The 14652-nt window shown below is 32.7% G+C and overlaps 1 protein-coding gene across 1 annotated transcript; it reads right to left on the reverse strand.

Moving 5' to 3' along the window:
- Positions 1-6878: 6878 nt before the first annotated feature.
- Positions 6879-8039, reverse strand: LOC145273801 (ras-related protein Rab-4A-like). The gene has a single exon (XM_080127135.1). It carries the CDS (start codon positions 7991-7993, stop codon positions 7577-7579), a length of 417 nt encoding a protein of 138 aa, XP_079983261.1. The 5' UTR covers positions 7994-8039; the 3' UTR covers positions 6879-7576.
- Between the last annotated feature and the right edge of the window lie 6613 nt (positions 8040-14652).

A 14652-nucleotide genomic window follows, 5' to 3' on the forward strand; every position in this document is an offset into this window, starting at 1 on the left:
CTAAAAATCATTATTTACTGAAAATTCTCATTTACTAAATATCCATTTTTTTACTTGAAACACTGATTTCTAAGCAATAAATATTGATTTCTTGTCAATAAAAAACTGATTTTTAGTCAATAAAGCATAAATTTTTAACCAATAAATTTTAATTTCTTGTCAGTAAATATTTATTCCTAATCAATAAAAATTCATTTTTGTTTAAGAAAATATTGATTACTTACTAAAAATATTGATTTTTAGTAAATAAATTTTGATTTTCTAGTAAATAAATAAACTCCCTTCCTGTTAAATTTCAAAGGGAGGGATGTACAGATAAATAAAGGTAAATAAATATTGATTTCTTACTAATAAATATTTATTTCTAGTCAATAAGACATTGATTTCTATTATTAAAATATTATTTTCTAATCAATAAATATTGATTTCTTGTCCATAAATATTTATTTCTCGTCAATAATAATGATTTCTAATAAATAAAAATTGATTTCTAACCAATAAATATTGATTTCTAGTCAATATAAAAGGGATTTCTAGTAAATAAAATACTGAGTTAGAACTCAGTATTTTATTTACTAGAAATCCCTTTTATATTGATAATAAACAATTTATTCCAAGTCAATATTGATTTCTAACCAATAAATAAAGAGTTATAGTCAATAAAAAGTTTCTTTCTAGTAAAAAAATATTGTTAACATTGATACAAAAAATGTTCATAAAATAATTCTTTAGTAATGGACAGAAATGAATATTTATTGGAAAAAGATTCAATATTTTTGGTAAGAAATCAATATTTTGTTGACAATGTTTTTGACTAGAAATCGATATTTATTTACCAATAAAAAAAAGATTCAATATTTTTGGTAAGAAATCAATATTTTGTTGACTAACAAAATATTGATTTCTTACCAAAAATATTGAATCTTTTTCCAATAAATATTCATTTCTGTCCTAAAGAATTATTTCTGTCCTAAAGAATTATTTTATGAACAAAAATATCGCTTTCTGGTACTGATAAAAAAAAATATTGCTTTCTGGTACTGATAAAAAAAAAAGTCGATAAAAGATTTATAAATAAATTAAATATAAATTTAAGTCAGTAAACATTGATTTCTAATAAAAAAGAAATTCTAAAAATGATCTATTAATTTTTTGTCAAGTAAAGAAAATTTATTTTTAGTCAACAAATAAATAAATTTAGTAATTTCTAGTCAGTCTTGATTTACAAAATTGATTTGTAGTCAATAAAATATTAGTTACCAGTAAAAAAATGCTTTTAGTTAATAAGTATTTTATAGTCAATAAGTATTGATTGTGTCTAGTAAAAAAAATCGATTTTTTAAACTGAAAAATATATTAATTATATTATTAATTATAAAAAAATAATTTCTAGAAAGTAAATATTTATTCGATGAAGAATTAATAGATTTTTCAGTTTAAATTTGATTTCTACTCAATTAATGGATTTTTCAGTTTAAAAACGTCATTTCTAGTCAGTAAATATTAATTTCTAGTTGATGAAAAATTGACTTATAGTTTTAATTTCAAATTGCAAAAGAATTAAATTTTAGTCAATAAAAAGTATATCAGTCAGTAAACATTGATTTCTAATAAAAAAAAATTCTAGTCAGTATATTCTAGTCAGTATATTCTAGTCAGTCTAATAAAAAAAAGAAATAAATTTTTCATTGACAAAAAAATCAATATATACTGATATATTGATTTTTTGTCAATGAAAAATTTATTTGTAGTAAAGAGAATTGATTTTTACTCAGTGAAAAATTGATTTGCTATCAGTTTCTAGTTAAAAAAAATTTGATTTGCTATCAGTTTCTAGTTAAAAAAAATTTGATTTTTAGTAAATAGAAAGTAATTTCTAGTCATTAAATATTGATTAAAAAAAAGAAAAGATTTTGAGTCAATAAAAAGTTATTTGTAGCCAATGAAATATTTGGTTCTAGTAAAAAAAAAAAAAGATTTTTTAAACTGAATTTTAGTCAGTAAATATTGATTCTAGTCATTGAAAAATTGATTTGTTAAATAGTTTCTGTTAAAATAAATTGATTTTTGGTCACTGAAAAGTAATTTGAAAAGTATATATTGAAATTATTATTTACTGACAAGAAATTAAAATTTATTGGTTAAAAATTTATGCTTTATTGACTAAAAATCAGTTTTTTATTGACAAGAAATCAATATTTATTGCTTAGAAATCAATGTTTTATTTGTTAGAAATCAATATTATTAGCTAGAAATCAATATTTTATTCACAAAAAATATGAATATTTTATTTACTAGAAATCAATATTTTATTTACTAGAAATAATTTTTTATCGATTGAAATCGATAGCTATGTTTTTTGACTAGTCAATTTTTTTTTATTAGAAATCAAAATTTATGGGTTTAGAAATCAATATTTTCTTGACTAGAAATCAAAATTTACAAGTAAGAAATAAATATTTTATTTACTTGAGATCTATTTTTATTAAGTAGTATTGATTAGAATGAATATGAAGGCAGTTTTGACTGCAATGTCAATCATTTGGTCATGGTTTTTTGGAAAGGTACCTGCTGAGTATCAGGATGCTTTTCCAGGAGAATGTATCTGGAATCTGTACATCAGTACCCTCCCTTTGAAATTTAACAGGAAGGGAGTTTTAATATTTTCCAAGGCCTGGATTGGAAATATTTTTTATTAATGGCAGGTGATCCACTGTTACCAGCAAATCTGAACATCCATCAGGATTCCAGTCTGTACCTCTGTATGATAATGATAAAATTGTCGTCCTAAATAAGATGACATGATTCCATTTCCATTTGATGAAAACCGGTTTTCTTTTTTTGTTGCAGTTGGCCTAATAGCTATAAGAGCCTTCTACCATGTCTGAAATGTTCAACGAGCGAGATTGGAGATGCACTGCTATACAACTCATGCTCTCTACCAAATCAAGTTATCACAACAGAACCATTGCCAGCACCCTCAAAATGCAAATCTGGATGGTTCAACTCTTGAGGGCACAGCTCACTGAAGTTTCCGGCCACAGTTATAGTCTTTGGTGTGGTTTCAAATGAGGGCCACATCATGCCACCTCATATCTTCGAAGTCAGTTTGAAAGTTAACATCAAAGTGTATCTGGATGTGCTGGAGAATCTAGTGATCTCTTCGTGCAATCAGGTGGACGCTGGCAGACCCGACGTGTGGCAGCAGGACTTGGCACTAGCCCACAAATCTAAAGAGACCCAGGCGTGGCTTCAGAAGGAGTCATACAACTTTTATCACTGCCATCCCTCCTCTCTCAACCTGAACCTGCTGGACTACTTCATTTGAGAACATCACCAACATGACCTCTCACAACACCAAAGCCAACCTGATCACTGCCATCGGTTGACATGACCACCATCCTTGAACACTAAGTATTTACTGTGCTTGTGGAAATGGCAAATAGTTTTGGACCTGCATTGAGGCAGTGATTGAGGCTGAAGGCAGCTACATTGAATAGATACCTGAATTGAAACAATGCACATTCTCCGTCAGTAACAGGAACTTTTTTTTTTTGACCCATGACATGTTGAGACAACTGGGAAGCACTTCTTTTCTTAGCTTGATATTTTCCTTCTGAAGCTCGAGAAGTTGATTCAATAGATGCACATGGTGTTTGGTAGTGAATTTTACAAATTTTCATACTTTACAATGTTGATCCTGTTTGCCATGTTCAGTGAGAAATGTGTCCTTCCAACTTGTTTAAAAGATCCATACAAAAAGCAAATAGTCCATCTGTTCTCTATCAGGGGAGATTACTCCTTTCTTTTATTAGGAGCAAATGACTTTTACCTATGCAATCATTATATGAGATCAAAATATAGAATATGTTATAGATTTATAGTGTTAGATAGAAAAAGCAAAAAACAGTGAAAGAAAAAAAACAAAGAGGAAAAGTGAAAAGGACTGGAGATAAGAGATCACTAGCAGGAGTCTTGACTGGGAGTAAATAAGGAACTGTGTGCGATCACTCCTAACCATATACTACTATATGGCTGTCCAGCTGTTGCCTGGTCGTACAAACATGATATTTTAATTTATGCAGATTGCATACGTATTATTATAGAATCAGTCCTCTATTGATTATTATTTATTACAAGGAATAATTTGCCCAGTGGACTAATTCACAAAAAAGTAATAATAATAATAATGATTCATCAAATTCCGTCTGTGTTTTTTTTTATAATATCACATCAGCTGATATTTGGGCATCACGATGAAAAGTCACTTCTGATTAATGTTTAGTTTTAAAATATGCAAACATGGAAATAAAATTAAATATAACTTACATTTGTATCCCTTATGCTTAGAAGCAAGAACCTAAAATTTCATAATTATCAATTAGGAATATATGTATACAAATATATAAACATAAGATAGAGAGATTGGAGTTTACCATAACTAAAAGAAAGTTTAAAACATAAATGCTTGTTCAGCTTCGATCTGAAAAAGAAAAAAAAACAAACAAACAAAAAAAAAATCAACTATTATTATAATAGTAATAATAAAATGTATTTGTTGAAGAATATAAAAAAGAATATAAATGTTTTGTTTTATATATATATATATATATATATATATATATATATATATATATATATACACACACACACACACACATGTATACAAGCGTCCTTTCTTCACATATAACGGACTAAAATCAACAGTTTCAATCCTTTTTTGTAGATCCATTTGAGGGAGCACCTCTAGAAAATTTTCAGGATTTGTTTAGAATTGTGGTCCCTTCAGGAATACAGAGTAGGTAAAACAGATTTCCAGTGGTTATCTCCCTTGGCAGATGTCTTCAGAATTAAACGATGTTGAAAAGAATTTTTAAATATTGCATTTGTTGGTTTTACAAACATTGTTTAAATAAGTACCATATTAACGTCTTTATTTTTATTTCTGAAAAATGAACTAAAATGATCACATTTGTAACTCGACGAACGAATTAGGCAGCAAAAGTCATCTGGTTCTTTTGCCAAATCCTACCACTCAACAGAATGTATCCTTGATCCAATACAATTATCCTTTTTTTCTGGCTGGCTGTGGTAGATGTTTTGTTCAGTTCTAATTACCCCCCCCCTCTTCCAGGCCTTGCATTGAGGAGGAGTTCATTGATAACTGCTTAAGATGGAATGCTGACACAGCTGCTTGGGCAATTCTTAAAGGGCCAGAATACACCACATTGTGTGCTGGCCTCCATCTTCTGGCCTGGTGCTACAACTTTCTACAATAAGAAGGAAGTAATTATAAATTGCCAAACGTGCACCAATGTCTTGAAAAAATATATATGAGTAGTTGCAAATATATATTGCTCTTTGGACACAAAAAGATAGTGTCAGGAAGGCATATAAAGAGACTACAGTTTCTCCTCCACTTTTCTTAAAGACTTCATCATAAAATGAATACACAAGGTTGGTGTTTATATGTATAACCTAAAATAATAAAATTAGAAAATGAAAAATACCGGGTAATTATTCATAAAATTTTTTTTTTTTTTTTAATCAGTATGAAAATTAGAAATCATTTGGTTATTTGGAGCATGAGGCACACAGTAAATAAACATCAGATCCAGTTTTGGAAAACAGGCCTTTGAACACTGTGCCAAAGCAAAGTCAGTATCATTCTCTGATGTTTGTGGTACCTGAAGTGGAGGAGCATCAAGGTTATATTTCTTTAGTGGAAATGGAACTTATGGTTTTTGCAAGGTACTAATCAACACATTTTTAATCTTGTATTTTTCAATGGTATCCATTAGGTTAGTCACACACACCTTTACTCTCTTGGAGAAATGAACACAAGAGTCTGAAAAGAGTTCATCCACAAGATCATTCCCAACTTCCTTCTCTAACTGATTGTTGCCAACATTCTAGTAGGAGCTGGAGACCTGAACGGCAATAATCAGATGCAACCTACTTCTTCAACATTATGTCAAAAAGTGTTCAGGACCATTCTCTGACGTGCCTTAAGTAGAAGTGTACCAAGATCATATTTTTTAGTGGGAGGGAAACTTTTCTTGGTCATTGTAAGTGATTTTAATTAATATTGTATCAAATTAGTTCTTGTGAACATTTTGCTTGGGATTCCTATTTTATGGCATACGTTTCTAGGGTGAAACAATACTGCAAATGAAATAATACTGCAAATGATTCAGTGTATATGATTAATTAAAGTTGATATTTTTTACTCATCACTATATTTTTACTGTATTAGTGAATAATTGATCAAAATCGATACAATTGACTATACCGAGTTGAGCCCCTACCTTACAGTTTTTCAATGGTAGGTCACACATACCTTTTTTTGTGGAGAGATGAGTATAACAAGAGCACAGATGTGCTTATCCATAAGTTCCTATTTTCTTTTCTTCTACCCATTTGGTGCAAATGTGCTGCTAGTATGCAGCTGAAAACCTGAGCAGCAACAATCAGAGGCGACCTAACAGTACTATTATGTCCACAAGTAGTTAGTCTTTGACTATGGAGTTGGGATTGGTTGGCCATATCATGTGACCTTGATCAGAGATGGTTAGAGACACTGTACTTTCTTGGGAGGAAGACAGCTCAGCCAGAATGGGATGATAGCTCTTACAAGGACAAGTAACATACAGAGAGAATGGGGGAGATGGGATAGTGGTTCCAAGCATGGAACTTACGGAACAACCAATTATATTCAAACTATCCCACTTTCTCAGTACTAAAATTATACTTGAGTCTTCAATCAAGTTGGCCTTGGGCATAATCAGTGCACTATCAGACCTCTGTACACCACTGCAACAGTAAATATTTTAACGATTTTAAGAAGGTAAGAGAGTAACAACTGTTGTACAAGTTGGTAACAGAGATTATTTAGATCCATTTATTCCAGGAGAGACCACAATTTTAAAATGTGCCTTTTTCTTTTACTTTATCGATAGGGATATTAAATTTCTTGGTCAGTTTGTTTTGTTAGTTTTCCTTCAACAGACTTTTTTTGGCAAACCAGAAGAATATATGACTCAAAGTCAAAAGTAAATGGTGTTCAGTTAGGTTCAGTTCTTGATATTAAAATTCAACTGTAATATAACTCGTGATGAGAGCTTCAGTTTCCCAAATGTATTAATTTATCAAATTTTTAGGTGAAAATACAGAATAATTTAAAAGCTCCCTCCACCCCATGTTAAGAATGGCTTTCTAATCCTTTTTGTAAATGAAATTATTTAAAATAAAAATAAACACATTTATATTTTTTTAGAAAGCCATTTTTAATGTGGAAAGAAGGACTTTCTTAATTATTCTGAACTTTCATCCAACAATTTAATAAGTTAGCAAATAAAAATTAGCACAAAATTTGGCAAGCCAGAAGAATAAGCAACCCAGAAGAGAAAGTTCTTAATATCATAAACTGAATCTGAGAGAACACCATTTGCTGCTTATTGAGTCAATTATTCTTACGATTTGCTGTCTTTTTTCTACAAATGTGTTCATTAAAAAACAGTTTTTTGGTGTTATTTTGTTTGTTTGTCTGGCCATGTGTCCTGCCAGTCAGCACACCCTATAGAATTGTACAACGTTTCTTTTTATTGTGGTGGAAATCGTCTCCAGCCGGCACAAGCATGAAGCCGCCACTGGACATACGGTCAGCCTTGATATCATGCATAACCCGGGCTATGTCCTCAAATGTATCGAGAATGGTCTTGTTGTCCTTAATTGACGCCTTGTAGACGCCTGACAGCATGCCGTCACATTCCTCTTTGAAGTTCTCTACATCAGCGTCTGTCACTGCACTCTCCGATTCATCATCACACTCAATGCCACAGAGAAAGATCTTAGCACCTTCTGCGTTCATGACGACATCCAGGATGTACTGTGAGAGGATTGTGAAAGTCTCCCGTTTCTCGCAGCTGTAACAGAGAAGGGCAGCATCGGCACCTCGGTAATAGCTTGAACCAATAAAACTCATTCTTTCCATACCACCTGTGTCCCAGAGGGTCAACTAAAAAAATAAAAAACAAAAACAAACAAGATAAGTATCAATCACAAATATGCATTGTATGTGTGTTTTAACATTTATCCATCTAGATGATGATGATAATAAAAATAATAAAAATAAGTAAAGAAAAGTTACAGCAGATCGAAAAAGGGACAGAGAATGAAATCAGCAAAGAAACCCTAAAAAAAAACTATAAAAATTGACAAACTGGAGAGCACCAGGTCACATGCATATTGGTTAAGAACATTCACAGCACTAAATGAAAAGCTAATTCAAAACCTGAAAAGATGTATTCGCAAAACAGACATGCCAGAATGGATGACAAAGGGTAGAACCACACTGGTACAAAAAGACACAGTAAAAGGAACCATCCTCAGCAACTATAGGCCTATAACGTGCTTACCTACAATATGGAAAATATTTACAGCACAACTGAGAACACATTTACCATTTCTTTAATAATTGTGGACTGAGGAACAGAAAAATACCCCCCCCCCAAAAAAAAAAAGGGAAAAAGAAAAAGAGGAACACATGATCTACTATACGTAGACCAAAAGATCATGAAGGAAATTAAATATATAAAAAAAGAATATAGCCATGGCATGGATCTATGACAAGAAAGTGTGTGACAGGATCTATCAAGCATGGTTTTGAATGCCTGAAAAATACCAAGCAAGATTATCAATTTGATTTAGAATGCAAAAAAAACCATGGAGACTTGAACTGACAGTTGATGGATACATAACAGTGATTAAAATACAAAGATGTTTTCCAAGATTCCCTAACACCATTACTGATTATCATAGCTATGATGGCCCTTAACAATATATTATGATAGTGCCAAGCTGGATACAAGTTCACTAATAAAGATTTAAGAATGAACTACCCGATGGATGAATGTTGTAAACATTAATCCATTCGCACAATCTGAAACTTTTTGCAGGAACCAAAAAGGAACTAGAAACATTAATAAACATAACCACAATCTTCAGTCAGAATATCCGAATGGAATTCAGTATGGAAAAGTGCGCCTGCTAGTTATAAGAAGGGGAAAACTGGAGACAACGGAAGCCATGGAACTACCAAACCAAGCAGAGATGAGGGCTCTAGATGAACATCACACCTACAAATATTTGCGATTTCTGGAAGCAGACACCATCAAAACAACAAAAATAAAATAGAAAATTGGAAAGGAATACATCAGAAAAACAAAAAACTCATAGAAACTAAACTATGAAGTAAAAATCTAATAAAAGGTATAAACACATGGGCAGTGTCACTAGTAAGATACTATAAACTGTTTATAGGTTGGACCAAAGAAAAACTGAGGTATCTTGATCAGAAGACTAGGAACTTATGACCATGCAAAATGCACTGCATCTAAAGGATGATGCCTACTGACTATGTGAAAAGGAAAGTGGAGGAAGAGCACTGATTTGTATAGAAGACTGTGTGAATGATATGAAAAAAGAATTAGGAAAATATATAGTGCAGAACACTGACAGGATAATTAGCACAGCAAGATATACTGAAAAAAATGAACAAAACAGAAAACAGAGAGATAAGGGATAAGACGAGAACAGAAAAATGGGAAGAGAAACAGCCACAGCTATTAGGATGACAAAAATTGAGACGAATAAAAACACTTGGACATGGCTACAAAAAGGAAACTTAAATGACGAAACTGAATCCTTAATAACAGCGGAACAAGATAGCACAATAAGAATCAAACATCAAAGCAAAAATTGACAGAACATAGAAAACAGCAAATGCAAACTCCATGAACAAAGAGACAAAAAGATAAACCATATAAGCTAAAGCAGAAGATAAAAAAAGACATGATCAAGTGAAGAAGGAAGTATACTGGCAATTATGCAAGAAACTGCAGCTTGACCCAGACAAATGGTCAAAACACAAACTGGCAGCAGTACTTGAAAACGAAAATCATAAAATCTTATGGGACATGAACGTACAAACAGATACACCCGTCCAAGCAAGAAGATAGGATGTCATACTTAACAAGGCTAAGTTCTGCCAAATTGTAGATTTTGCGGTTTCACAGCACACCGAAGACGAAAAGCAGAGTCAATACACAGATCACAAGATGAATATCAAGAAGATGAAGAGCAGAGTAAATACACACACCACAAGATGAATATCAAGAAGATGAAAAGCAGGGTAAATACACAGATCACAAGATGAATATCAAGAAGATGAAAAGCAGAGTAAATACACAGACCACAAGATGAATATCAAGAAGATGCACAGCATAGTAAATACACAGACAACAAGATGAATATCCAGAAGATGAAGAGCAGAGTAAATACACAGACCACAAGATCAATATCAAGAAGTTGAAGAGCAGAGCAAATACACAGACCACAAGATGAATATTAAGAAGATGAAGAGCAGAGTAAATACACAGACCACAAGATCAATATCAAGAAGTTGAAAAGCAGAGCAAATACACAGACCACAAGATGAATATTAAGAAGATGAAGAGCAGAGTAAATACACAGACCACAAGATCAATATCAAGAAGATGAAGAGCAGGGTAAATACACAGACCACAAGATGAATATCAAGAAGATGAAGAGCAGAGGAAATACACAGATCACAAGATGAATATTAAGAAGATGAAGAGCAGAGTAAATACACAGACCACAAGATGAATATTAAGAAGATGAAGAGCAGAGTAAATACACAGACCACAAGATGAATATCCAGAAGATGAAGAGCAGAGTAAATACACAGACCACAAGATCAATATTAAGAAGATGAACAGCAGAGTAAATACACAGACCACAAGATGAATATTAAGAAGATGAAAAGCAGAGTAAATACACAGACCACAAGATGAATATTAAGAAGATGAAGAGCATAGTAAATACACAGACCACAAGATGAATATTAAGAAGATGAAGAGCAGAGTAAATACACAGACCACAAGATGAATATCCAGAAGATGAAAAGCAGAGTAAATACACAGACCACAAGATGAATATCAAGAAGATGAACAGCAGAGTAAATACACAGACCACAAGATGAATATTAAGAAGATGAAAAGCAGAGTAAATACACAGACCACAAGATGAATATTAAGAAGATGAAAAGCAGAGTAAATACACAGACCACAAGATGAATATCCAGAAGATGAAGAGCAGAGTAAATACACAGACCACAAGATGAATATTAAGAAGATGAAAAGCAGAGTAAATACACAGACCACAAGATGAATATCAAGAAGATGAACAGCAGAGTACATACACAGACCACAAGATGAATATTAAGAAGATGAAGAGCAGAGTAAATACACAGACCACAAGATGAATATTAAGAAGATGAAGAGCAGAGTAAATACACAGACCACAAGATGAATATCAAGAAGATGAACAGCAGAGTAAATACACAGACCACAAGATGAATATCCAGAAGATGAAGAGCAGAGTAAATACACAGACCACAAGATGAATATCAAGAAGATGAACAGCAGAGTAAATACACAGACCACAAGATGAATATTAAGAAGATGAAGAGCAGAGTAAATACACAGACCACAAGATGAATATTAAGAAGATGAAGAGCAGAGTAAATACACAGACCACAAGATGAATATTAAGAAGATGAAGAGCAGAGTAAATACACAGACCACAAGATAAATATCCAGAAGATGAAGAGCAGAGTAAATACACAGACCACAAGATGAATATCCAGAAGATGAAGAGCAGAGTAAATACACAGACCACAAGATGAATATCCAGAAGATGAAGAGCAGAGTAAATACACAGACCACAAGATGAATATCAAGAAGATGAACAGCAGAGTAAATACACAGACCACAAGATGAATATTAAGAAGATGAAGAGCAGAGTAAATACACAGACCACAAGATGAAGAGCAGAGTAAATACACAGACCACAAGATGAATATTAAGAAGATGAAGAGCAGAGTAAATACACAGACCACAAGATGAATATCAAGAAGATTAACAGCAGAGTAAATACACAGACCACAAGATGAATATTAAGAAGATGAAGAGCAGAGTAAATACACAGACCACAAGATGAATATCCAGAAGATGAAGAGCAGAGCAAATACACAGACCACAAGATGAATATCAAGAAGATGAACAGCAGAGTAAATACACAGACCACAAGATGAATATTAAGAAGATGAAGAGCAGAGTAAATACACAGACCACAAGATGAATATCCAGAAGATGAAGAGCAGAGCAAATACACAGACCACAAGATGAATATCAAGAAGATGAATAGCAGAGTAAATACACAGACCACAAGATGAATATTAAGAAGATGAAGAGCAGAGTAAATACACAGACCACAAGATGAATATCCAGAAGATGAAGAGCAGAGTAAATACACAGACCACAAGATGAATATCAAGAAGATGAAGAGCAGAGCAAATACACAGATCACAAGATGAATATCAAGAAGATGAACAGCAGAGTAAATACACAGACCACAAGATGAATATCAAGAAGATACACAGCAGAGTAAATACACAGACCACAAGATGAATATCAAGAAGATGAAGAGCAGAGCAAATACACAGACCACAAGATGAATATCAAGAAGATGAAGAGCAGAGCAAATACACAGACCACAAGATGAATATCAAGAAGATGAAGAGCAGAGTAAATACACAGACCACAAGATGAACATCAAGAAGATGAAAAGCAGAGCAAATACACAGATCACAAGATGAATATCTAGAAGATGAAGAGCAGAGTAAATACACAGACCACAAGATGAATATCAAGAAGATGAACAGCAGAGTAAATACACAGACCACAAGATGAATATCAAGAAGATACACAGCAGAGTAAATACACAGACCACAAGATGAATATCAAGAAGATGAAGAGCAGAGCAAATACACAGACCACAAGATGAATATCAAGAAGATGAAGAGCAGAGTAAATACACAGACCACAAGATGAACATCAAGAAGATGAAAAGCAGAGCAAATACACAGATCACAAGATGAATATCAAGAAGATGAAGAGCAGAGTAAATACACAGACCACAAGATGAATATCAAGAAGATGAAAAGCAGAGCAAATACACAGATCACAAGATGAATATCAAGAAGATGAAGAGCAGAGTAAATACACAGACCACAAGATCAATATCAAGAAGATGAAGAGCAGGGTAAATACACAGACCACAAGATGAATATCAAGAAGATGAAGAGCAGAGGAAATACACAGATCACAAGATGAATATTAAGAAGATGAAGAGCAGAGTAAATACACAGACCACAAGATGAATATTAAGAAGATGAAGAGCAGAGTAAATACACAGACCACAAGATGAATATCCAGAAGATGAAGAGCAGAGTAAATACACAGACCACAAGATCAATATTAAGAAGATGAACAGCAGAGTAAATACACAGACCACAAGATGAATATTAAGAAGATGAAGAGCAGAGTAAATACACAGACCACAAGATGAATATTAAGAAGATGAAGAGCATAGTAAATACACAGACCACAAGATGAATATTAAGAAGATGAAGAGCAGAGTAAATACACAGACCACAAGATGAATATCCAGAAGATGAAAAGCAGAGTAAATACACAGACCACAAGATGAATATCAAGAAGATGAACAGCAGAGTAAATACACAGACCACAAGATGAATATTAAGATGAAGAGCAGAGTAAATACACAGACCACAAGATTAATATTAAGAAGATGAAAAGCAGAGTAAATACACAGACCACAAGATGAATATCCAGAAGATGAAGAGCAGAGTAAATACACAGACCACAAGATGAATATTAAGAAGATGAAAAGCAGAGTAAATACACAGACCACAAGATGAATATCAAGAAGATGAACAGCAGAGTACATACACAGACCACAAGATGAATATTAAGAAGATGAAGAGCAGAGTAAATACACAGACCACAAGATGAATATTAAGAAGATGAAGAGCAGAGTAAATACACAGACCACAAGATGAACAGCAGAGTACATACACAGACCACAAGATGAATATTAAGAAGATGAAGAGCAGAGTAAATACACAGACCACAAGATGAATATCAAGAAGATTAACAGCAGAGTAAATACACAGACCACAAGATGAATATTAAGAAGATGAAGAGCAGAGTAAATACACAGACCACAAGATGAATATCCAGAAGATGAAGAGCAGAGCAAATACACAGACCACAAGATGAATATCAAGAAGATGAACAGCAGAGTAAATACACAGACCACAAGATGAATATTAAGAAGATGAAGAGCAGAGTAAATACACAGACCACAAGATGAATATCCAGAAGATGAAGAGCAGAGCAAATACACAGACCACAAGATGAATATCAAGAAGATGAATAGCAGAGTAAATACACAGACCACAAGATGAATATTAAGAAGATGAAGAGCAGAGTAAATACACAGACCACAAGATGAATATCCAGAAGATGAAGAGCAGAGTAAATACACAGACCACAAGATGAATATCAAGAAGATGAAGAGCAGAGCAAATACACAGATCACAAGATGAATATCAAGAAGATGAACAGCAGAGTAAATACACAGACCACAAGATGAATATCAAGAAGATACACAGCAGAGTAAATACACAGACCACAAGATGAATAT

Source organism: Euprymna scolopes, unplaced genomic scaffold (assembly GCF_053919585.1).
Source record: "Euprymna scolopes isolate OS-2025 unplaced genomic scaffold, ASM5391958v1 sca18, whole genome shotgun sequence".
NCBI lineage: Eukaryota > Metazoa > Mollusca > Cephalopoda > Sepiida > Sepiolidae > Euprymna > Euprymna scolopes.

What these genes read in the sequence shown, in the direction of transcription:
- LOC145273801 (XM_080127135.1), bottom strand. Translation starts at nt 7,993, where the DNA reads ATGGAAAGAATGAGTTTTATTGGTTCAAGCTATTACCGAGGTGCCGAT.